Source organism: Herpailurus yagouaroundi, unplaced genomic scaffold (assembly GCF_014898765.1).
Source record: "Herpailurus yagouaroundi ecotype Mexico unplaced genomic scaffold, PumYag 159, whole genome shotgun sequence".
Lineage (NCBI taxonomy): Eukaryota > Metazoa > Chordata > Mammalia > Carnivora > Felidae > Herpailurus > Herpailurus yagouaroundi.
In genome coordinates this window covers 4,223,412-4,249,157 of record NW_024412400.1, presented here as the reverse complement: position 1 = coordinate 4,249,157, position 25,746 = coordinate 4,223,412, and the positions used below count along the sequence as shown (strand labels likewise).

The 25,746-nt window shown below is 45.5% G+C and overlaps 1 protein-coding gene across 27 annotated transcripts in view; it reads right to left on the bottom strand.

The window, feature by feature from the left end:
• Window positions 1-2,684: 2,684 nt before the first annotated feature.
• ARPP21 (cAMP regulated phosphoprotein 21) overlaps window positions 2,685-25,746 on the bottom strand; it is a 156,369-nt gene continuing 133,307 nt past the window's right edge. For all 27 annotated transcript variants that reach the window (XM_040479678.1, XM_040479700.1, XM_040479701.1 and 24 more), the window contains 2 exons: window positions 4,612-4,760; window positions 2,685-3,506 (listed from right to left, as the gene is read on the bottom strand). In XM_040479678.1, coding sequence (XP_040335612.1) covers window positions 3,249-3,506; window positions 4,612-4,760 — 407 coding nt within the window. In that variant the 3' untranslated portion in view covers window positions 2,685-3,248. The remainder of the gene's footprint in view (window positions 3,507-4,611; window positions 4,761-25,746) is intronic.

Sequence of the window (25,746 nt, the reverse complement as noted above, 5' to 3'; positions counted from 1 at the left end):
GGCTCATGTGGACCCCACTTATTTTCGTGATGATGATTTATAACTTTATTTGAAATCCTCCAACCGTACTCCTAAGTAATTGCATAACTCCATTTCCATAATGTTCTAGAACACACTCTCCTTTCCCACCCCACATCCTGTGAAACTATATTAAAACAATAAAATAATTATGGCTGAAATTCATTGGCATCCTAGTGAACATTTGCGCCAACTATCGCAGAATGACTAAGTGTATGATAAAACTTACGAGAATAAGTCTAAGTGCTTTAAATTTATTTGTCCTCACTTGGAATGGTGCCATGTAATTAGGATATAATCAAGTATGCAGTAAATGTTTGCTGAATAAATGAATGCATAAGTCACTCTTCTTCTCATGGACACCCACGTAGAGGATCATCAGGGACAAATGTATCTATCTATCTCGTTACATATATATACAAATATATACATATATATACACAAATATATCTATATATAAATATATAATCATCTCTCTCTACATAAGCTTATGAGCTGAATAATATATCATTACGAAATGCAATTGTGATAAAATTATTAACCAACATGAAAAACTGCAATGTTCTGGTGATAAATTCTGGAAATGCTTCCCTGATGAAAACCAGGTCCAGTAACGTAGTATAAAAGACAGTTAAGCATAACATAAGATTCGGAATAATGTAATGCTGGGCGTCTATATTTAGGATTCATCAGTTCTTTAGCGAAGAAGGCTCAGCCTGAAACAGTATACAAAGGGCTTTATGCAGGAAAAGTCAAATGTCTAAGTAGGAAGGAGTGTGGCATGTTTGGGGGGAGGGCAGCCCAAGAGAGAGAAGGCCTGTCTTTACCACAAGCATGATGGTGGTTTCAAATCCACGGGAAAGAAGGCTCGGTCATGCTAGGAATCATTAAAGAAAAGGTGAAAATGTCTCAGATTTCCATGAAAAGAAGAGAAACCTTCAGACTCATATTTGGATACTTGATCTGGTATCACCTCCAAGATGAGAAAGCTAAATGGAGACTGTATTTCTAAAGGGAATCTCTGTTGGTCAGGCCCCCTCCTTCCATTAGGGGAAGGTATTAATTGGGCAAACACATCGCTCCCTCTCAGACCAGCGGTTGGTTTAATAGCGACTCAGCCTGTTGGTTTAATGACTCAATAAAAAAAAAAAAGCAACATCCTCTTTTTATAACGTTTTTCACGTGTAAGGCTTCTTTACAACGAAGAGATCCAGGAGACTGAGATTTGGGTAAATGGGACAGACGTCACAGGGAACGAAGCTAGTGAGTGTGTGTAGAAGCCCCCTTTTGAAGGGAAAAAGAAAATGATACTATAACATTAAGAAGTGGTAATCCTTGTGGCTCCCGTGTGGCTCTCGTGGTTGGGCATCTGACTCTTGATTTCGGCTCAGGCCATGATCTCATGGTTTACGGGCTCCAAGCTGTCAGCGTGGGATTCTCCCTCTCCCTCTCTCTCTGCCCCTCCCTCTCGCTCTCGCGCGCTCTCTCTCAACTAAATAACTAAAAAAAAAAACTTTAAAAAAAATCCTCGGTAGGCTTTTTTGGTAATTTTTTTAGATTTAAGTTTTAGTTAACGAGTGTACTATGGGTTTCAGGAGTAGAATTCAATGATTCATCGCCCACGTACAACACCCAGTGCTCATCACAAGTGCCCTCCTTAATATCCATCTAGCCTATCTCCTACCCACTTCCCTCCCTCAACCCTCAGTTTGTTCTCCATCATTAAGAGTCTCTTGTGGTTTGTTTTCCCTTCACTTTCCCAGGTAGAGTTTTGAACTAGTAGCTTAACTCGACCTCCAACTCATCAACATGAAAATGGAAAGATCTAATATAGAGCAGGTGATAATTGGAAAAACAGGGGGGATTATCCAGATGTGCCTTCCGTACCCCTCTCATTGGCAATACTGGTTTTTAGGCAGACAGTATAAAAGAGGTAACTATTAATCATTGTACCGTGATAGCAAAGTGAAAGCTGTGAGGTGATAGTCCTCCAATAAATACGTCCCGGAAGGGCCAACGCTGATATTTGATGTTATTGTTTCTCAAAGGTTGTCATAAATCAATCTCACCCGCAGAATCTACGGGGCATTAAATACACATTTTAGGATTAGACGGAAACAGGCTTCTTCTAAATGTTTTTCCCCCCGAATGTTCTAAGTCTTTGTGACTAAACTCTTGTTCTATTTTACCTTCTTTTCAATTACTAGGATAAACATTAGCACCTTTTGCATTTTTGACTTGCCCTCAAAACTAATGGCACTTTTCACTGCATGGCCCAATGTAACTGATAGAATCAGACCATGCCTTTTCTGATTTCCCTCTAAAGAAAGAAATCTTGTTTTCCAGGTAGCATGTGGAACTCAAAGAAGATGGAACGGGGTTTGGTATGGCGTATCCCTAAAATTAAAATCAGGGTATATGTTTCAAAAATGTGAACTGTCACTGAATGGACGAGGTGGAAGCCATCTTATTCCCAGGACCCCTGTCGTATCAGGACAAGAAACTGCAATTGGTTAGGTGTTTGCCTACCACGTCTCCCAACGTGATGCCGATTCATTCACAAATACCCGGAACACCTTTACCCTGCATGGTGCATGCAACAGTGTTCTAAGGGGACAACGGTGACACATAAGCGAACACATACTGGAACAGAGAGTGAACCAAACTGGTGGTAAAAACATGACCTTCCTCCATAAGGTCAAATAGTTTTATTTTGATTAAACACTACAATACAGTATATATCCATTAAAAAAAAAAAAGAAAAGAAAACTCTATAGCGTATATAAATTATTCCTTCCCTTCATCAATCCTTCTCTTTCCCGTTACAGCTTTGGTACGATGTGATTTCGGTATATGATCTTTCAATACTTTTAGCATCACAAACTCAACACAAAGTACAAAACTAATAATCCAAATGAGGGATATTATCATCTACACAGTGGTGTTCAGTGGTAGGAGAAAATCTTACCTTGATGAAATCATGTCACTAGCTAAGCTACAAAGGCGTACCTAGCAGACATGACAGAAATATGCACCATTGACCAGCTAATGTGTGTATCAGTCTTTGTGTGTGTGTGTGTGTGTGTGTGTGTGTGTGTGTTTACAGAATACCAGCAGCGATCGTTTGGGTGTTGAGTGAATACGTTAAGTCCTCAGCCAGCGTCCCACCTTTGCTCATCTTGCCTCAGCGGCCACGAGCGATCTGGAGACACGTACCGCAGCCACAGTGCTCAGAATTTGACCTGCCACCCGGTGTGGCTCACACTTGCACAGTTTGTCCTGCAGCTAGCTGACATCACGGGGACAGTGCTGGAGGGGCAGTGTGGACCGATCAGCCTCAGGTTGTTCTGAGGGGTCGGCGGTGTGACGTTACAGTAGACAGGCATTCCGGTGGCCTGGAGTGACCCTTGACCTGCCTGGTCAGGTAGCAAGATTGGCTGTTGGTATGACTGCTGGGGAAGTCCTTGAGAGCCCTGGGTCATTGGCACCTGGAGGAAGACACAAGAGAGAGCCCTTCGTGAAGAGGTTGTGCCTGTGGGTCCGGTAAGCCACTGTGGTGTCACAAAACATACTCAAGCATTTGGGTGAGACCTAACTGGTCACCTATCCCGGACGGACCTCTCGTCAGCTGTTTTACATGGGGCAAGTCACTTAGCGTCTCCAGTTCCCTGGACCATGGGCATCATGACACCTGCTCACAGGGCCCCTGAAAACCTTGCAGGGATGATGTACCGTGCGGGGACCCTCCCGGGACTACGGTTTGGATCTCCTGCTCTGGATTTCGCTCAGTGGGGATAGCCGCATTCCCATTCTGGTTTTATGCAGACAAAGTGGCCTGGAATCATCTACAGCAACAGGGACCTACCTCACTCTCAGCCTGCAGCTTTAGAGAGCCATGGAGCTGGAGGGAGAAACTGATGCAATGTGAATAAGGATTGTCAGCTAGGAGGGCCGAGGACAGACTTTTTATTTTGCTTTGGCTTGCTTGTTTGTTTGTTCGTTTTAGGGCCAGACGTGGCTGGTTCGGCTAAATTTAATGATCGGAGCATTTCAATAACCCTTCAGAGTATTTCGGGACGTCAGTCCCAAAAGGGTGTGTGACATTTTTTAAATACCCGGGATGGGTTTAGTCAAGAAAATGCAGTTGGTAGGCCCTCTACATGCCCTTTGAATCAATCTGAGCTGCCGTGTCTCCTTTAAATTAAAACTGTCGTGACATGAAATTTTGGAGACTGTGTACTAAAAATGCATGGAAGCTTGTCATGAAGGCTTTTCCCCAATAGGCAAAATCTCAATGGACTATCCAAAGGTCTTCGTGAATATCACTTTAGACTACAGCATCTTCTTCCGCGAATAGAAGTTTATAGAGTTTAAATACCTTTTTAGCAGGACATTCAGAAGCCACGGTAGTAAGAGAAGCATGCGTGTCCCGTTTTCTGCTCTTCTGCTAATCTTAATTCAAAGTCAACCATCGACAGGAGCTGGGCACGGCACCCCCACCCTGCTGACCATCCATTACGGGGCGGACTCACGGCCTCTACTTTGGCAAGCTCTACTTTATAAACCACGATTTTCCAAGCTGCTGATGTGCACCTGATAAGAAGACATTGTTGGGTAGGAGACCATCACGCCTTGCACCGGATTCCCCGGTTGGTTGCTCATCACGTTCTGACTCTGGGAAGGCTGCTGCACTCCTATGAGGCCTTGGAACCCCTGTTGACCAGACAGGACTGGCTGGTAACCTGCCAAGAAAAACCACCTTTTGAACAGGCTGTGCCAGCAAGAACACAAATGAGATTTCATGGGGGTAAAAGCACTTGTTCACAAAACCTTCAGACATCCCAATCTCCCCATCAGCGGGGTGTTGTCTAAATACTTATTTCCTAGGAATGCGTCTTGTTGCTCTAAGAGGAGACAAGAGTATGATGCCAAAAAAATTCACTGATATTTACATCTTCGGGCAGAATGGTCCGGCGAACACGACGTGACAATGGTCAATTTTTTTTACGGCACAAAGACAGGAACCTCTATTGGTATCACCGGACCTCTGATATCTGTGGTTTGCTTTGTTTCAATGATATTAGGAGTATTCGTAAATTATCAAGTGGTTTTTTTTTTTCTAATTAAATTGACTCATTCTCTTACTATCTCACCTTTCAGCACAAACTCATTTCACCCAGTGATCATCAAACTGCCTGTTAAATTTTTATTTTCCATGCCCTAGTGAACAAAATGATTCACTACTCTGACTAATTCAACGTCCACTGCCATAGACAAAAGGCAGCTACTGGAGAAAGATACGGCATGCTTTTTATTCTGTTTCAACGCCGGCTCCCCGGAGAATATTCTGGTAAAGCACTCCAATAAGTGACCACGTATGTTAATAATACAGAATACAGAACTTAAAAAAAAATGTCTCTGTTGTGTCCTTGTGAGTGGGTCAGTTGCTTGGGTTTCTTTTCTTTTCTTTTTGAAGTGTATCACAATTTAAATCTTGCAATCATTTTAATCCCCACCACAAGTGGTTTCAAATGCATTCTCTTTCTTTTTTCAAGCTTTTATTTATTTATTTTGAGAGAGCGAGAGCAGGGGAGAGGCAGAGAGAGAGAGAGAGGGAGGGAGAGAGAGGATCCCAAGCAGGCTCCATACTCTCAGCGCAGAGCCCGACGTGGGGCTCGAAGTCACGAACCGTGAGATCGTGACCTGAGCCGAGAGCAAGAGTGGGCTGCTTAACTGACTGAGCCACCCAGGCGCCCCTAAATTGCATTCTCAACGGAAGGGAACGGTTCTTATAGAATTCCTGGGAAGAAGGTTATGATTTAGGTCCAAATGATGAGGTGGTAGAAAAATAAAACAGATTCACTTCATGACGTAAAGTAAGGTCTTTCCGGAGCTTCTAATACAAACTATACTGACTACTCTAGAGAAAGTCCATCTGCTGCCTTAACACAATTCTCTGAAAGAAAAATCTTTAAGATCTTAGATTGTTTTAAAACACAAACACTAAGCCATGTTTTACAGCCAGATTTTAAGAATCGAAACAATCAATATGCATTGTTAATAAATAACCTGCATTTCGAGCGCATGTGAGAGTTTTAACTTTACATGGAGGACAGGTAAAATTATATTATAGTCTTTGCAGGGGGCAACATCTTGCTCTCCTTTGGCCTACTTATAATTGCCTTCACTCATCACAGAAATATTGTGGAAACAATGGCTTGTGAATAGTCCCTGAGTTGGGAGATCAGCTCCATTGGTCACACAAGCTGTCTTCAGTCTGGAACACCTGAGAACAACAAGTCTGGGGAAAAGCCAAGCTGGGAGGCCTGCCCTGTGCTGGCCGCTGAGGGGGCCAAGTGTGGACTTTCAAAAACCACCCTTCGATCTTCCTGTGTCCCATTGTTTTACCTTCACATTTGTCACCCTACTTCAGCTTCAAAGTGGTTTGAGCCTGCTATTTTAAGTTTTTGTAAGGACATCACATATTAAGAATGTAATTAAGAGTCACGACCATCTTCCCTCCGACTACTTTGTGCCCACAGTCAAAGCCTTCCCTGGACGTGCTCTGCAGGCCTACGTAAGACTAAGAACATCGGGTCACGGGCTGCGTTCCTAGAAGGTTTACAGGTTATACAAAAAAGGAAACCCCAGCAGACTCGGGAATAAGAAATCGGGACACAGGCCATGTGACGGCCCTCACTATCTCCCAGAATGCCTCGTCTGCAGAGGCACTTGGGAGAAATTTATTTTAACACTGCAGACATACCTTGTTTCTTGGGGCTTTGCTTTAACACGCTTCGCGGATACCGTATTTTCTACAGATCGAAGGTTTGCGGCAACCTTCAGATGAGTCTGTTGGTGCCATTTCCACAACAGCGTTCGCTCCCTTTCGTCTGTGTGCTACAGTATGGGGTTTCTCACAGCATTTCAAAGTTTTCATTATTATGTTTGTCATGGTGGTCTGTGATCAGCGACCAGTGACTGCAACTTGCGCAAACCTCAGATGATGGCCAGCCCATTTCAGCAGGAAGTATGTTTTAATTAAGGTACGCACGTTGCGTTTTTAGACTTAAGGCTATGCTACACTTACTAGACTATAGTACAATGTAAACATGAGTCTTACATGCACTGGGAAGGCAAAAAACTTCATTTGGCTCGCTTTATTACAATAGTTACTTGGTTGCGGTGGTCTGGACCCGAACCCGTCACACCTCTGGGGAATGCCTCTCCTTGCAAACAGTCGTGGTCTATTATTTCCCTTGCCTAGATAGTCCACTCTAATGCGTATATCCATTGGCCCTGCAAAATTCTCTTACTCTTTTACCATTTTGTTATGACATTATTCCTGCCCCTATCCAACTCGTGCTAGCAAGAATTGTCTTACATGTAGGAAAACAACCTGATACGAATGTAGACAAATGATCACCCGCCGTATTCCTCCCCATTGAATTCCACAGCAAAGAGCAGACACTGTGAATACACTTTATAGTCCATGTGATGGTAAATATAATAGAGCCTTATTTCTGGCTGAAGATTCAAAGCACAGGTTGAAAAGGTGAGGGATGTCTTTGAAAATTCTGACTTCTATCTGGGCACATGGTGAAAGCCCCGTTGGGTCTTTTTGGTTCTTTTTGCGGAACATACCTAGCTAAGATGGGAACAAAAGAGGGGAGGAATGGAATGGGGGGTGGGGAGGAGGGGTGTGGTGGCCTTGCTTCAAAAGATTATTTATGTAGTTGTTTACTGAATCCTTCCGTTCTCTCAGAGTCCTCTTCAAGACGTTCAAAACTAAACTGACATAACCTATGAGAGATTCATTTATTACACCAGCTCTAAACCAAAATTGGGATGAAGGGAAATAAGTCTTTTTTTTTTTTTTAAGTTTATTTACTTTTTTTGAGAGAGAGCGCGAGAGCAGGGAAGGGGCAGAGAGAGAAGGAGAGAGAGAGAATCCCAAGCAGGCTCCACACTGTCAGCTTGGAGCCCGACATGGGGCTCAAACTCACAAACCGTGAGCTCGTGACCTGAGCCGAAACCAAGAGTCAGATGCTTAACCGACTGAGCCACCCAGGTGCCCCAGTTTTATAACAGAGCCGTTTAGACATACAGAAGCAGATTGTCTTGATAGGAAAAGGAAGTGCACTCCAAATAACATTCAAGGAGAGAAAAACCTGCCGGGGGCTGTGTGGCCCCACCCCCGTACAGGCCCAGACCTGGGGGTGCGATGCATCTCTGCCCAGAGCACTGAAGCAGTGCACGACGGTGACGCCCTCCCCCGGCGAGACTTGCGGATGTAAATACTCAGTCGTGCAGAGAGCAAGGAGCCACCAGCTCTGCACTGGGGTCCCGCGGTAAACACACTTAAGGCACATAAAGATTTATGGGGGAAGCGGATAATGCTCTGCAGTTTCAAGATGAAAACTTAAGTGAGGTAAAGCCCAATTTATATTCATGAATCCCATCCATTTCTCAATAGGCTCCCCAGGCAACAGATCTGCATCTAGAATGGTTTAATTGCAGCTGCCCATTTCTTTAAACGACGTTACAGACGGTAGGTAGCAGGATGGTCCCTAAGACAGGAGGCTTTTTGGAATGTGAATCTGAGCCCTGGTCCAGAAATAGATGGACAGAAATGTGAGACCACTGACCTAAGAACGAACTAAGCGTCTGCCCAGGACACAACCCACCCAAAGGCCGAGATGGCAGAGCTGGAGGCAACCTGCTTATCTCGTCTATTCAAATGAGAAATGTGTTCCAGTTTGTCAATTCTTGGCTGTGAAATGATCACTTTTTCATATTTATTGAGGATTAGCGAGATATAATACATCTTACAAAACAGAAACAGCAACAGTGGCTGCCCTGTAGGCTTGCTATGGAAATCATAAAGACATTAGCTATTTTTATTTCTTTTTCAGCCAAGATTCATTCAATTTCCAAGTCCCGTGTATCATTTGTTTTCTGAAGGTAAAAAGGTTAGGAATGGACAAGTGCCTCCTAGCAAAAAAAAGAAAAAAAAAATGCACTCTGCTGGGATTGAGGGGTTGTAAGATTTAAAATGTCTGGATCTGATCAGTCTGAAAATGTACTAGTGTTCTTAGTGAAATACAACAGTTATTGAATACTCTTGGTAGTTGCAGGATACTTCATTAATATTCTGCCAAGGCAACGTTTCTCTCGATGCACCACAATTAGGAAAAATCAGAATGTAAACTGATGAGAGGCTATGAATTGGCAAGATTGTGATGGACCTATTTTAACTAGTATTTGAATACTCTGTTACAGATCCAACATTTTGAAACTGAAGGCAACGTCAAAGTAGCAACCTGTATTTCAGGGTACCGTCGCCTCAGCTGTTGTTGGGTTACAGATGTGAAGACGGGGAAAGGAGTAGTTAAGAGGGCAAGTGCTTATAGAACAAAGAGAAGCTACCACCTCCCCTAACCCACTCAAGCACTGTCATTTACACGTTGTGTTTATTAAGTAAAATATTCTTAATGTGGTGGACTGTCTTCAAATATGAAAATTAGTAATTTTTCATATAATAATTACTTATCTTGGAATGGTAAGATGTCAATATTTTTCTAAGTTCCTAGGGAACACATGAGCTCTCTCTGAATTCAAATCCTGCTCTTTGTAAATGGCTTTGAAATAGAATTACAGTAGGTCAGCTGCGGCAGGGCTGGTGAAGGATATGAAGAAAAATGCTGATTCAGAACTGGCTTCTCCCTCTGCTGAATTTTTATAGTTTGTGCCTTGGGCCGTTTTCCAGTATCTTCCCAGTTCTGGTTCTTGGTTTCAATTCCTTTACACTTTCATCTTCTTCGAAGATTTTCCATTACAAATGAGCTAATTAGCTATGTATGGTGATCACTCAGTCTCATCCAAACAGTGAATTAAATGCTTTTACCTTGTGTCATGACAATCCTGGGAGGCGGTCACTGTTATTAAATTGCTTTTACAAAAGAGAAAACTGACTTACAGGGGTGTAGGGATTGTTCAAGGACACAAAGCTACAAGGAGGGAAGGCTCAAATTTTAGTCATGGTTTTCTGACATCAGCACCCATGCTGATATTCCCTAAATTGTAGTACTATTTATTATACATTATTCTAGTTCTCATACCCTAACAATTCCTTTAGTGTGTCAGGTATTTAATGACCATTTATTGCATTAATTGTTTCTCAGTAATTAAAACAATTAAGAGGACAAGACTTATGATTCACAGTTTGGTGAAGATGATCTTGTTAGTATCAAAGAAAGGAAATCAAAGGCAAAGCATAACGTCCCGGTCCAAACAAACTCATACCACTCAGTAACAGTTTTAAAGTCTTGTTACTCAGATTAGGGGACACCAGACAGGCAGTTGGGTTGGAGTAGGATCGGGCTAAGTCAAACAGACTCTAGTCCCTTCACTTCACTAGTTTCTAATAAGCTGATACTGTAGTTTTCAATTACTAGGACCATTTTGAATAACGGCACTCTTCACACTCTTTGAAGACTCTGGACTTCAAAGACTCTATATTTACTCTGGACTGTTTTGTCAAAATGATCTTAAAATATCAGACATAAAAGTAACTTATGACTGTATTAAATGTAAGAATGATCGCTTGACTGTTCTAGGCAACTGGCTGCCTCTAGGAAAGTCGCTTGGCCTTTGGAAACAAAACTAGGATTAATAGTTTTAAAAGACAAAAACAGGCAAGAGAAAAGAGGTACACAGAGACCCTGCCTCTGATCTAGGATGACAGATGAAGGCCCGGAGGAATCAAGATTCCCCAGGCCGCTTAGAGATGGCTGTACTTTCAGAGTTTAGAGATTGCTATCATTATGCTTTCTAATTCTGCAAATACTGTGGCTTTCGCCCAAGTTTTACTTGTTACTAGGGTACTGTCTCTATGACGAGTGTCCTTTTCGGCCTCATCTATCTCTATAGCATCTCGGTGCTCAAGGTAGCCTTGGATAGAGAGACTGGATAGACAACATGATATCATGATATGTCTATGGTTTTCTGAAAGAGGAACCACTGTCTTAGGCTTTAGGGACATAGATTTGGGGTAAGGGATACCCCTTGTCTGTCACCCCACCCTCATGTAAGGTGAATAAAGGCCTCAATATCTTACTTCAGGCCTCCCAGAACCAGGGGGCCCTCAGAAACCAGGGAGGACACCTGACTCTGGCCTTTGCAGATGATGGCCTGTTCCAACACAAATCCCAGGTGTGACAAGGTAGGCCAACTGGGCTCAACCAAGGTGTTAATCTTTTGACGCACTGGCCTCTAGGCCAAACTCCCAATAATCTATGTTACCGAAACCCTACGTAGGACTTTTAAAACAGAGGAGCAGTATACTGGGGTGCCTGGGTGGTTGAGTCAGTTGAGCATCTGCCTCTCGATCTCACAGTTCATGAGATCGAGCCCTACATCGGGCTCCACGCGGACAGCAATAGTCAGATACTGCTCTGTTCTTACAGATGAGGTACAATAGCACAAACCGGTCCTAACTTCAAAAGGAGGAGTGCACCAAATTGTTATTTTGGTTTTTTTCCGGTTAAAGCCCATCGCGTTTACTTTCATCCCTGTGTAAACATCTGCCTCCACCTCATTTATGCGCCGTTCCCGCACCCTTCCTCGTCTTCTCCTCTCCATTCGTTACCCTGTGGCTGTAGTTTCATAGGGACACGACCCAGAATGACCTACAGGGACTCTGCGCGGGCACGGAGGTGATGTGGCCCACGTCCCCGCAAGGACTGGTCCGTCCTGATGAGCTTGAGGCAGGTTGCACCAGGTTCTAAGCGGGACCGGGCTTCCTGAAGCTGTAGCTTTCCTTCACACGTGTGCGTTTGCTCATTAGCTTTCATACTGCACAGAGTGTCCTTCTTAAAAGCCTCTTCCCTGTCCCCTGAGAACATCCACGCATGGGTCACTTTCTGATGGCAGTACACATCAGACGAACCAGCCTATTACTGCCAGCTCGGGGGTCTCTTTGCTGCAATTATACCATCCTGATCCATGTTATCACAACTACAAAGCTGGTTTTCTCTCTCTCTCTCTCTCTCTCTCTCTCTCTCTCTCTCTCTCTCTTTTTAAATCAGGGCAAACATGAGAGACCTTGTTGAATGACTACAGGAATGCATCATGCATAGACTTTCAATGAACGCCTCCGAGATAAGCTGCACTGAGTCCCGTTTTAAATGGAAGAGGCTGTCATATTATTGAAGCAATTCTCTGAATTTTCCCGGCCCCGAGTGCCGTGCTGACAGCCGGAGAGCTTCGACGACCCAGAGGGAGACAACCCAAGCTGCATAAAAGACCCGCAAACGTTTTGCTTTCTTCACGAGGCTGCTGTAAGGCTTAGAAGATAATGGTGGCGTCCCTGCATCCCTACACCCTGCCAGAGTTAACCGCGGGCATCATACAGCCAGGCTGGGTGACGGCCAACTGCTGCTGAGGCCCCGTGAGGACCCCTCTTCTCAGGCGAGGCTTGGAGCAAAGTCAGGGTCGGAAATGGCTCTAATCACGGTCCCCATAATATCACCCCCCCGGTGGACACCTTCACTGATGATTTGCTGCTGATTGCCTGGCTCACACAGGATAATCACGAGGTCAGATGTCACGGGGTTAACATCACTGTGATCAAGTGACCGTCCCTGTCACAGGGCTCCAGGGTCCAAGTTGGCCCCGGCTGACCATTTTGAAAATAAGTGCTGTGGACACAGACTCAATCTGTAGAAATCTATCCATCACTACAAGTAGAAAAACCAGTTCACAGGCAACTAATGGTGAATCAAAAGCGCCCCCTTTATACAATGAGGCATTCCAGGGGCGCCTGGGTGGCTCAGTCGGTTGGGCGTCCGACTTCGGCTCAGGTCACGATCTCCCGGTTTGTGAGTTCGAGCCCCACATCAGGATCTGCGCTGACAGCTCGGAGCCCGGAGCCCGCTTCGGATTCTGTGTCTCCCCTCTCTCTGCCCCTCCCCCGCTCACGCCCTGTCTCTCTCTGTCTCAAAAATAAATAAACATTAAAAAAAATTAACAAAAAAAGAGAAAGCATCCTACGTTATTTTTCCCAAGCAGCCAAAAAACAATGATCTTCTTTTCTTCCGCTCCAGACTGGCAACGGTTCTTACGCAAACCTTACTCCCGTGGTAGATTTAACAGTATTACTGTTCTAGTAGTAGAGTCTTCTCGGAGGCAACAGCACTGATCTAGGGCAGGGTCAACGAGGACCTGAACTAAAGCAGGGGAGGCAGGAATCGAGAGAAGGGACATCTACTGAGAGAAGTGTACGATGTGACTTGTGAGAAACTGGCATCTCGTGGTTTCCGTGGTATCACACGCTCGACAGAAGGGGGCTGTACCACCATCGGGAAGACCAGTCACCCATGGGAAAACAGACTCTCTGAAAAACGAAAGCCCCGGTTTGTAGTGCTTGCCCATCTCCCTGGTGTCAACATTCCCACAAGGGCCCGTCTCACGAGACACATGTCTTAACAACGCGCTGGCAAGATTCTGATTGGTTTTTTTTATCCTTCCTTTTCAAATCTTATTTACTACTGTCTTCGACATTGGCATAAGAATGATTATGAGAGCCGTTCACAGGGCTCTCAGGCAGGTGGTGGAGCCCAGCCGTGAACAGAAACTTGGAGGACACCAGGATGGCCCTAGGGTGGAAGCAGGTCTCAGACTCCAGGATCACTGAGCGGGAGATGAACTCATGGTGTGAGTGGGGGGGAGATGGGGAGCATGTGGGAGGCTCCCAGGAGATCATTTTGAACCGAGTATTAGAAGATGAGTAGGTGTTTGCTAATGGAGTGGGATGAAGGGGGGAATAATCATGATAAAGGAAGTAAAACACATGGGACACCTGGGTGGCTTAGTCGGTTGAGCGTAGGACTTCGGTTCGGGTCATGATCTCACAGTTCCCGAGTCTGAGGCCCGCCTTGGGCTCTGGGCTGACAGCTGGGAGCCTGGAACCTGCTTCAGATTCCGTGTCTGCCTCTCTCTCTGCCCCTCCCCCCGTTTGCACTGTCTTTCTCTCTCAAAAATAAATAAAACGTACGGAGCAACATGGGAAAAGCCAAGAGATGCGGGACGTACGTTTAAGGACTGTACGTATTTCGAGGCAGTAGCGGGTTAGAAATGAGAAGAGGCAGCACAGGGGAGAGAAATGGAGCTGGGTGCAAATCCTAGGGCCTTGAACACCATTTATGAAAACCGGAACTGAAAGTTGAAAGACTGAGGGTGCCGCGTAAGGTTTGTAAGCTGAACAGTGAAATGACGGATGGCCATTTCATTGAGATTCTTCAGGAGTCGCTTGGGGGTTGCATACCTGGAGGTAGGGACTCGCCTCCTGGGAGGCCGTGGCCATCACCTAGGGCAGAGACCACGAAGACACGCACTAAGAAGGAATCGTAGGGATGGAGACAACGGACACATCAGAGAGATGCTTAGCACGCGAACCATCAGTCGCTGGCATCTAGGAGCTGCAGGGAGGAGCAGCAGAAAGGAAGAGCCCAAAAATCCACGTCAAGTTCTGTTTTGGTTAGGGGAGTTGACTGCAGTGCCCTCGCTGTGAATACAAGCGGGACAAGTAAGTGGAGATGGGCAGGAAACACGTGAGCAAAAGAGTTCTAGAGCTCAGGCCATCAGCCTGCCACAGGTACAGATTCAGAAGTCGTCAGGATGTTGTTGCACGTAGAGACGGTGTATTCCCGAATGGGTGCAGACTGGGGAGCTGAGCCACATGGGACCCGAAGGCACGACGGTATTCAAATACTGACCTGAACAGGAGAATGAGGAGTGATGGGAAAATCAGAAGAACCAGAAGAGAATGGCGTGAAGGCGAAAAAGGGAGAGACGCGTTTCAAGAAAGGGAAACGTGCCAATGACTCGCGCTGCCCAAGTGCGGAGGGAAGAAATGACCCCCGTGGTTCAAAAACATACCGGTGATCTTGACAAAAGCAAAGGCAGCCAGGAACGAAGCAGCCGAGGAGGAAGGAAAAGGAGGAAAGGGGATTCCTTTGAGAAGTCTGACAGGGCGGCCGAGGTGTGGGCAGGGGCCAGAGCAGAGAGCCCGAGGGGCGCCTAGGGTTGACAGGCCTTTGTGGGTTTGTTTTGCCGCGGTGTTAACATGGGATGAATGGAAGGGTTTTTATATTTTAGCAGATGAAGTGAAGAGAAAAAGATTTAAAAATCTGGAAAGAGAAAGAAAATGAATGCACTTGTCGTGAGACACAGTACATTGAACACCAAGGGATACGCACCATCAGGAAGTTTGGGACCTGAGCACAGAGTCTGCATTTTTCTCTCCCGCCCAGCTGACAGCTTTCAGTGTCCCCTCCTCACTATTCGAGACCTCCTCTGACCCAGGAGTAAAATAGCTGGGGTCGCTTCTCTCTGCCAAATTGGTCGAACGCACAAGACGGCTCAGAGAGGTCACGAGGGAGCAGGGCAGAATGCTGGAACACAGTTTGAGAAGGCAACAGAAGATACGCAAGATGACTTCTGACAAGAAGCTGAAGGAAAAGGGCCCTTATGCATCTCGTGAACCCGATTAGTGTCTCATTCGCAAGGAATTGCAATAATGAAGGAAGTCTCGATTAGAACTGCACGAGAAGCCCGTGGTCCCGCCAACTGTCCATTCAATCGATCAACAGGATCCACCGATACGATGGCCCACGCTGTATTATCTACCAAAGCAGACAATGAAGTGAAGTTCCCATAAAAACAAAAACAAAACGAGCCTCAGTAAGAGGTCTTCTGTTACGCGTCCTACGGTGAAATTGTAGGACACATGGTATGTTCTGGCAAGTCTTCTGCCACACGTCGGACACCTGCTCTTTGAACAGGTGTGCGAAGATGCCAAGTACTGATGTCTTCAAGATTTAATCGTTCTGATTTTTCCTTAAGGTCTGCGTAGCTATCATCAGTTAGCTGTGGACTTCAGGATGCCAAAATTTAAACCTTCAATTATCTCCATTCACTTGCAACCCAAGGATGAATGATTGATTCTAGATCATTGTAATGTGTAGAGCCTACCCACAGCTGATGTTTTCCAAGAACGCCGTGGAGAAGAACCTTTGCACCCATCTCTTTATAGAGTTTGGGGAACATGACTTTCGACTCCCTAATAGTCTGTCTCCTCATCGATATTCAACAGATGACCCCAAAACAAAACCTCTGGTACCAGATGATGTCACAGCTTTAAGCGGCAATAAAGAGACACTTTCTGTTCATCGCCATAATTAACTGTGCTAATCCTTGGCAACAGCAACAAGAAATACCTTTAATCTCACCACGTAGGGAACTGTTACATAAAAGTGTTGTTTCATCTGGATGGAGACAGTGATCAGAAATCTTCAGCCTTGTCTACACAAACACAAATGTGCTTATCTTTTTCAGCCGGCTGGAATAGAAGGCTCTGGTCAACACGTAAATCTGATTTCACAATAATTAAGGTGAAAATGAAATTGTAGGACAAATACTGGGTTCCGAAGACTCTTTCAATCACCCCTTTGGGGCAGGCTGTCTCCCCAGGACAGAGCCCTTTCATTTTTTAATGGCCTGCTCCAGGGTAGGAAGAGAAAGGATGCAGATCATTCACTTGTTAATTTTTCCCTTCAACCCAAGGCATCCAAGGGTGATACTCACATTTCACATGCTTCATTGCTTTATAAGCACCCAAGTGGAGCACGGGCATTGTAAAATGGTCACAACCTTTCTTGCCGGAGGTTCCCTTCCAGGCCTCAGAGGAACCCCCTACATGGCAGAGCCAGCTGTCCAAACCCTAGGCAGAGGGAGCCCCCTGGGCCAAAGGTACCACTGCTCTTTATAAACCCACTGGGTCTAAGAGAGACGGCAAAGGCCTCAGGTTTTACCCTTGGCAGGACATCGGGCTACTCCTGGAAGTACCTCTGAGAAAGTGCCATGCAAGGCCCATCCTTACCCAGCAAGGTTTGCACGCTGGCATCTCAGAGCTTTGTGTTCTCACGGTTTCACTCGGTCCTGCCTCAACATCCTAAATCTGTTTCTGATTGCCTGCTTCCCCACCCCACTGGCGCGCTTTTCCCTGGGTCCAGGGTTCTCAGTGTCACCCTGTCTCTGAATAATGCGAGGGGCCACTTAAAACGCAAATCACTGCTCTTCAGAGGTATTGGTTCAGTAGCTTTGGGTTGGGGCCTGAGAATGTGCAATTCAGTAGGTCTGGGTTGGGGCGTGAGAATGTGCATTTCAGTAGGTCTGGGTTGGAGCCTGAGAATGTGCATTTCAGTAGGTCTGGGTTGGGGCCTGAGAATTTGCATTTCTGAGAAATCCTCAGGTGATGGCGGATGCTGCTGGTCTGGGGACCACACTTTGAGAACCACTGCTGGACCTCTGTTCTCAATAAATACTTTTGCGTTGAATTCCTATCGTTGAAGCCACTCGTGATTTGTCCCCCTAGAAAGCGGGTGATGGGATTTGGCAAATCACACTTCCGTGGGAGGCTCTCTCTCCTCTTTGATCTCATTTCCCTTAGCTGTAAAAGGGAGACAATCTTCTCAGTGGGTGTTAGGATGGACGGACAGACCTCCTGTGGGACACGTCCCGGTATCTGGGCACCTGGCCATAACCAACGTGTGTGAGTCCCTTCTTCTGTTCTTTGCACTTTCCATCTTGTACGATATTTTATTACTTGCTCAGGTCTCCCTGCTTCCCAGGGAGACTACGACCGTCGGGGAGAGAAGGTCTATTCCAGACATCTCTGCCTAGCCCAGGATTCTACGCGCCGCACTTCTAGAACACTTATCGACAGCGCGGACAAAGCGACTGCCCTTATTATGCTCACCCTACGAGAATCCTTGTGTTAACTATTATGTGACGTCACGTAACAGAAAAGAAGCCAACAAAACTTTGAAAGAAAAGAATGCAGAGGTGATGTGCTCAGAACAGAGAGCCCGAAGGCCTGCCTGCCCGCGACAGGTAGCAGGAGGCAAAGGACTTGTCCCCTCCACAGCACAAGTTTTTAAAAAGCTGACTAGATGTCAACGACTCTCTCTTAACCCCTTTGCCTTTGGGGAGAAAAGAAGAAGTTCCTTCTAACAGCAAATCAAGAGGGCACAGCACTGTTTTCTAAATTGGCCTCTTGCTGCTGAGCTGGGAGCAGAGACAGGCCCAGAAAAGGAAAGGGGGAGGAAATACAGGAAGGAGCTGATAAGGGGAGTGGGGGGGGGGGGGCGGAGAGAAGGAAAAATGCATCTGAAGGGGATGATGCTTGTCATTCTCAAATCTGGTAGCATTTGGTGACGCCTCTGGGACACCAGACCAAATGTCTATAGCTTCCCATTTCTTGAGATGTAGCTGTGAGTTTGCTGACCAATGGTAATAATCTCATGGCAGTGCCTCAACTTTCCTTTGTCCTGATAGAAAAGCAACCCACTTGGACCTCACCTGCTTTCCCTGGTACAGTTCAGGCTGATTTCCCTTGTTTTTCTAATTCTCTCGTTGGCTCCCACTCAGCCTGCGGGCGTTCCACTCGACTGCGGACCACGGCCCTGGAATCACCCGGGCCACCTAGCTCTAGGTGGTGAGGCTGAGCTTTACAGGGTGAAGAAGGCACTCACACAGCATCACACACAGAATTTCTCAGCAACTGGGGGCTACCTCTCATTTTCCTGTTGGTCACTCCGCCAACAGGACGGACCGGATTGCTCGGAATGTTTTTTCCTACACGTTCACAACTGAGGAACTGAGCTGTGTCGTGCTGGTAATAACCCATACGTGTTTCACAATGGAACAGGGATGGCACTGCCTTTCCACGCAGGTGAAAACTCTGTTGCTGTTATCACATTATCACTAAGAGTTTGGAGGAAACCTCTCGCATACCTGACCTGGAGCTCACCTAGCTTGTCCGCCATAGCTACCAACAGATTTCTCTAAGAGAACCCATAGGAGGGCCTTACGGAAAGAAAAGGAGAGGTTTGGAGATTCAGGGAACTCATGAGTTGCAAAAAAAAAACCCAGAATCCAACCATCTCTTTTGAAACTTATCAGCCCAACCATATTCCAATGTTTAGATACAGATATCAGCAGTTACTAACCAAGAGTTCATATCATGGATGGTCTACACCCTCGCGCTAATCCAAACCAGGAAAAGCAAGCATTTTGCTTACCACCTTAAAGCTAGGAGTGACCCTTATTAGCATACTGCTTACTGTACTCACAGAGCTAAGCACTTATCAGTGGGTACAATTATTATTCTCATTTGACAAGAGGATGCGACGGAGCACAAGGAATTGAATAGACAGGTCAGGGCCACATAGCCCTCAAGTACCAGACTGGAGTCTACTCCTTTCTCCTCTGCCCCCTACCTCGGGGGCCTGGCAGGCAACAGAATTCCACTCAAAGGATTCATCCGAAGGGATATTAATAAAGAGAGAAGTGCCAGATGAGTAGGCAATTTAAGGGACCAACTAGGGAAGGAGGCATCCAGAGCCTAATGACAGAGGGGGCACTGTTTTCACCCTTTGGCCTGAAGGTCTTAGGAGAGGAGCCAGGGTTAACAGAAGCCAGGAAGAGCTTGGCGGGGCCATCCGGAGAACAGGCTGCATCCCGAGGCAGGCAGGGAGATGCCCATCTCTCAGCTCTCTGATCTCTTGCTGCTGATGCCTTCTACGACAAGAAGATGCCTTCCACCGGGAAGCCCCAGGCCAGAGGCACCTGAGAGGGGCAGTCTTCAGAGCGAGAAGAGAAGGAAAGACAACGGCATGCGATGGGGGGAGAGGTGAACGGAAAATAACCCCACAGCCCTTCCCTCCGAACATGGCCAACCTGGTCAAATAAAGATTTTCAAGAGAGTGGATCATGATTTTAGCAGAGGTTTTATAGATCTCTCTTTTTTTCCCCCCCCTTTCAAAAATGATCCTTTCTAACACCTGATAATATGTCAGACGAGGCACTTAGCATGACTGCTTGGGCGATTAAGTCAATGTTCACTCTCAAATTTGTGTGTCATTAGATATTAGGGCAGAATATTTGACTCTCTGCCCTACTGCCTGCCTTTCCATTTTGAGGAAATGGCAATGTTTGTAGGAAATTGATAATAACTTAGGAAGTAGTATCCAGTCACATTAGTGTTTAAATATCCTGTAGCGCAAAGGAAAAAAAAGTTAAATTATGATTCAGCTCAAGCAGTACCACTCATTTTGTAGAAACCCACATTTTTCTTCACTGGCGGCAGAAACAGATGGCTGAGATCAAATGGGTAACAACGGGCAGAGAGTATCTCAGGGGAAATGACAAAGGGGGAAAAAAAAAGGATCCAGTTTATTTCTACAATGACCCTAACTGACCCTTGCATTTCCCACGTATATTTGGTTTAGAAGGTGCCCTGTTATAAATTGAAATTTAGTACATATAGCCGTGTTTGTTTTCCAAATATTTTAAAGCAGCTATCAGCAAGATGAAATAGTAGGAAAGGATACTTAAACGTGACTTTGAATAAGACTTCCGTCCAATCTAAGGAGTTTCTGCTTCCTAATGGACAAATCACAGACAGGGGGCCAAAGGTTACCTCTTTCCACCCACTGGTCCTGTGACCGGTGGGGAAGTTATCTCACATCGTTGAGGTTTCTTTTGCTTCCCTCTTAACTGGGAGCTGGTAACGCCCAACTTCCTAGGGCTTTTGTGAAAGTCAAGTAGATATCAGGTAAGGTGCCCAACACGTTCTTCAGCACATGGCATTTATTACATGGCGGCTGACACCCGTTTCTACCAAACGATGCTACATAAATGACAGTATTCTCACTTCCTCCAGAAGGTGTTTTAAACGAAGAACAAACTGGGTGTTGATAATACCAGGATGGACCCCCCCCCCACCAAAACCAAAACAAACCAAAACAAAACAAAACCGTAAAAACGGCTGGAATTGGAACTGCTCCTTCGACCCGACAATGTGGAGGCAGGTTTCGGCACACCAAATTTCCTTAGGAGCCAAGGCGCAGTCATTAAGCGCAGTTTACATACATGGACGTAACCGTGGGTTACGTGGTTTGGACTGGTGCCTCTTTGCCCTTGGATTATGGGAAGTATAATCTCTAGGAGCAAAAAAAAACAAAAACAAAAACAAAAACAAAAAACAAAACAAAACAGCAGAAGCAGTTCTGAATCGGAAAGCAGGCCAAGTATCCAGTACAGCGGGGGATGGAAAAGGCAAGCTGGCCGTAACCGGGGAGCAGATGTCCAGGCAGGAGTCATTTGGAAAGGCATTTGGCCCCAGACTCCAAGCACTGGGGGAACACCGATTTCTGGATGTAACTTCCGGACAGCCGGGGGACTGACTATCTCCTTTCTTTCCAGGCTCTACTCCATGTTGGTTACCAAAGACTCAGCAGAACGGGAGGCCTCCTTTTGTTCCTGCCTCTGGTCTCCTAATCAAAGCTGAGCTTGCACCTCCCATAGGCTTTGTGTGCTCCCCCTGATCAGAGTACTCAGGAAAAGGAGCGATGCCCTTCATCTAAAGCTGTCTCAGAGCAAAAGGGTGCCGAGTGCACCCTGGGCTCAGGCAGGCGCCTTTCAATCTTTTTCTGGTGACATTAATAAGCCCATTTAATAACAGGGCCCCCGTCATCGCATCAAAGATATGACACAAAGCAGCGGCCCCCTCCTCCGTTTCCCCAGGCCTGCTGCTCTTGTGAAAGGCCGTCTCCTAACTTAAGACTACGGCCTTGCTTCCTCACATCTAGAACCCCTGGGGTGTTTGCAGAGACACAGAGAAGCTTCCACTTTACAAATATTTCTAACCTACCCATTTGTACTATTTTCTGTGCTGGACGATTAAGCAAGCGATTCTGAAGAATTATCATATTTTTAATTAACATATTATTGATTCAATTATTGATTCTATTATTCTTTCAAATGCAATATTTAACGCTATTCATTCACAATTTTATTTTTTTCCCATCGAACAAGTGACATGACGTTATGTTTTCCATGTAACTGTGTAAGGACAAAAATCATGATTTGTGAGCAACTACCTTTTGAAATGTTGGGCCTGGGCAACCCAACAAATAATAAAGTGAGCATTTTAGTTAAACATGTATTACATGCTTTGAAACATGCTCTTTAACATGATTTTGATGAGTTTTGTGTTTTGCTTCTAATTGGTAAGGCAAAAAGATTCATGCCATTCACCGCAAGCACTTACACACACACACACACGCACACACATACACACACACGCACGCACACCATGGTAGCTTACAGATAGCCTCTATTCCTTCTAAACGAAAAGCCAAATTGGATACAAAGGTCATCTTTTTCCTCTTTTAACCTTTCGAATGCATTCATTTATTTACTCTTAATCGCTAGTTTTTATTTAATACGTATCTAGAGCACGAAATGAAGATTAAAATCCACCTGTCACTTCTAATGTTTCTGCACGTGTATGTATATCTACATACACACATGTACACATTAATATACCTTTTATGAAGATGGTGATGATCTGATTGAAATGAAGTTAGAGAAGTTTTACTTTGTGTGCCGTTCATAAACTCCCATCACGGCATGTGTTGTCTTTTCTCTTCCTGTCCTCTTCCTGTTATGCATATAAATTAAACAATGTATGGCTCACAATTAAAACTCTTTGAAACAGGGGCACCTGGGTGGCTCAGTCAACTGAGCGTCTGACTGTTGATTTCGGCTCAAGTCATGATCCCAGGGCTGTGGGATCGAGCCCCACGTCAGGCTCTGAACTTGGTATGGGGCCTGCTGAACATGATCTTTCTTGCCCTCTGCTCCTCCCTCCCCCTTGGGCTCTCTTTCTCTCTTTCTCTCTGTCTGTAAAATAATAAAAAAGATACTTCTGAAACCGTTTGGCAGATAATTGATTTCAAAACAAGGCATCGGTGACTGAGTGAGGGCATGCTCCCTCATCTAATCTACCCACAGCCTCCCACTCAGAGCACATCTTCAGAATTATTTTTCTCAGGGACGGGAAGGGGCCTGGAGTGGTTATGTTACTTGATGTAATAATCATCTTTATTAATTTTTTTAACGTTTATTTATTTTTGAGAGAGACAGAGACAGGGTGCGAGTGGGGAAAGGGCCGAAACGGAGGGAGACACAGAATCCGAAGCAGGCTCCAGGCTCTGAGCTGTCAGCACAGAGCCTGATGCAAACCTCGAACTCAGGAACTGAGATCATGACCTGAGCTGAAGTCGGATGCTTAACCGACTGAGTCACTCAGGCACCCCTTAATCATCTTTAAATTGGCATATTTACTGTTTTTAACAGCAAGGACTCCCAGAAACCCTTAAGTCCAGAGTCCGGGGACTGCTGTTTAATTTCCTCACTAATCTTTGAAAGAAGAACAACAACGATAGACGTCACTGACTGTTCATCGGTCAAGGACATTGACATTTAACAACCACAGAGGAGTATGGATCACATCAGGACCGTAATGAGAGTCTTGAATCCTTTTTCTAGTCACTTGTACCCAGGCACATGCAAAAGACATTTTGCATAAGACTGGCTTTAGGAACTCTAGAAACCCAATCACAAAGTCCGGAATTTAAAACTCTTGATCTAGCCAGATGGGTGAACAATTCTCATTCTTGATCATTCAGGTACAGCACAGTTGGAATGAAGTCCACTTCTCAATACACTCCTCCGGCAAGATTCTAAGTATTAAAAAGCAGGGGGCCAGGGGCGGGCACTGGGTGGCTCAGTCGGTTAAGCTTCCGACTTCAGCACTGGTCATGATCTCACAGCTCTCGTGACTTCAAGCCCCGCATCGGGCTCTGTGCTGACAGCTCGGAGCCTGGAGCCTGCTTCGGATTCTGTGTCTCCCTCTCTCTCTGCCCCTCCCCCACTCTCCCTCTCTCAAAAATAAATAAGCATTAAAAAAAAAACAAAGCAGGGGGAGAGAGGGAGGCAGGGCTTGAGGGATACACAGAAATACCTTTGCATTGATGAAGAGCCATTTAATGTCACTTAGACAAGCTCAGGTGTCTATGACCGACCCAACAGAGACTACCGATGAAAATAACGTGCTCCTTTGAGAGGTCTTTGTGAATTGAATATAGAAGGGAATCTGTCCTGATATGAATATCCTTAAGTATAAAGTCTATCATTTAAATGCCTCTCATTTGGTTATACTTCCAGCCATGGGTTGTTGTTTTTTTTGTTTTGTTTTGTTTTGTTTTTTCAGTTGCTTGTCTTGTGGGAAATCCTTCTTCATCTGGTACTAATCGGTAAGCACCTATTAGGGGAACGTTCTCCATCCTACCACTGCCACATTCACAAAGAACACTCGACCGTCGGGCTCTTGTACCCGGCCATCGACACGACACCTGTGTAACTGCAAAGCCAGGGCACAGACACCATCTCACCAAAGCGATGAAAACGGGGTCGGCACAACCTCGCGATAAGAGCAGCCACCTAGCTGACTGACACTGTGCCTCCAGAGTGCTGCCGGGGAACACAAAGCTACAAATGCCCGTATTTAAATAGCTGTGGCCAAAGATGTGGCGCAGCACGATAATTAGTCCCGTTATTAACTCACTGAAAGACACATAGAGCGGCTTCTTTGGAGAATACAATTTTAATTAAGCGAAGTTGGTACTTCGGCAGGTGAGGGCCCTTGGAAAGCTTCTCTGATGAAATCTCACGACCGTTAGGTCCTCGGCGGCCTGGCATTATTAACAAGATCACGATGAAGGACGGAGATGAGCAGTTTAAAAATAGATGATCACACTGGTTTTACCTAGGTGTGAGAGGGCTGCCATGTGATATCTAATACCCACGACCACGAATCTAATGACGCCTCAGTGGACGCGCACTTTTTATCCTGGAAAACATTTCTCTGGGAGGAAGCAAGGATGGTCACTGGTTTATTCTGCAGGTACAAACTGTCAAGTCAGGAGAGGCAGGGTATTATAGGAAAGCCCCAGCCTTGGGAAACGGGCCCCTTTGTGTCTCCTAGAGCAGTCCCTTCCCCTTGGCAAACCTCGATTTCCATCCTCGCTAAATGAGGAAGGAGACACAATGGATGGTCTCCATCTCACAGGATGGGGGTCAGGATTAAATAGCAGAACACCTGTAAGCACGGTATCTGGGGTATCGACAGCTGCTTTTATTTAGAACTTAAAAAAAAATAAAACTGATTTGGAGTTAGAAAGTCACTGGCCGCTAAGAGCAATGCCACCCCCCCTCCCCAGGATTTGCCTCAAAGGCATCATGCTCTAAAAATGTGCCGTATCCTCAAGACGATACACTTTCCATTCGTTTTTCAAGACACAGCTTTAAGTCTCAGGAATAATAAGGAATTCAATGCTCAGGCTGAAGATATGGCTAAGAAACCCGCTTCTTGAAGTACAAAATCCTTTTGATCTCACTTCAATAAAAAGTAAAAAAAAAAAAAAAAAAAAAAAAAAAAAATCTATGAGGAACGGCCTGCTGGAGGCAGAAATAATTGCAATCTAATAATGCCAGGCTCGGTTACAGAAGTGCCGTTCTAGAAGAACAGCTGATCCGGGTTCCGGCTCACGCCGTATGCCGGGAGGCTGACATCAATACATCAACCGGGGCGAAGCCAGGCAGCTGTTCTCAGGCATCCTAAGCCCTTTAATTTATCTGCGGCTACGGAATCTGTGATCACCACGCAGATGATTGCCCAAAATAAAGTGGGATAAAAAGAGAGGAGGATTATATCTCGTAGAAGTAAATTCACTGGCCCAGAAAGAAAACAGGCTG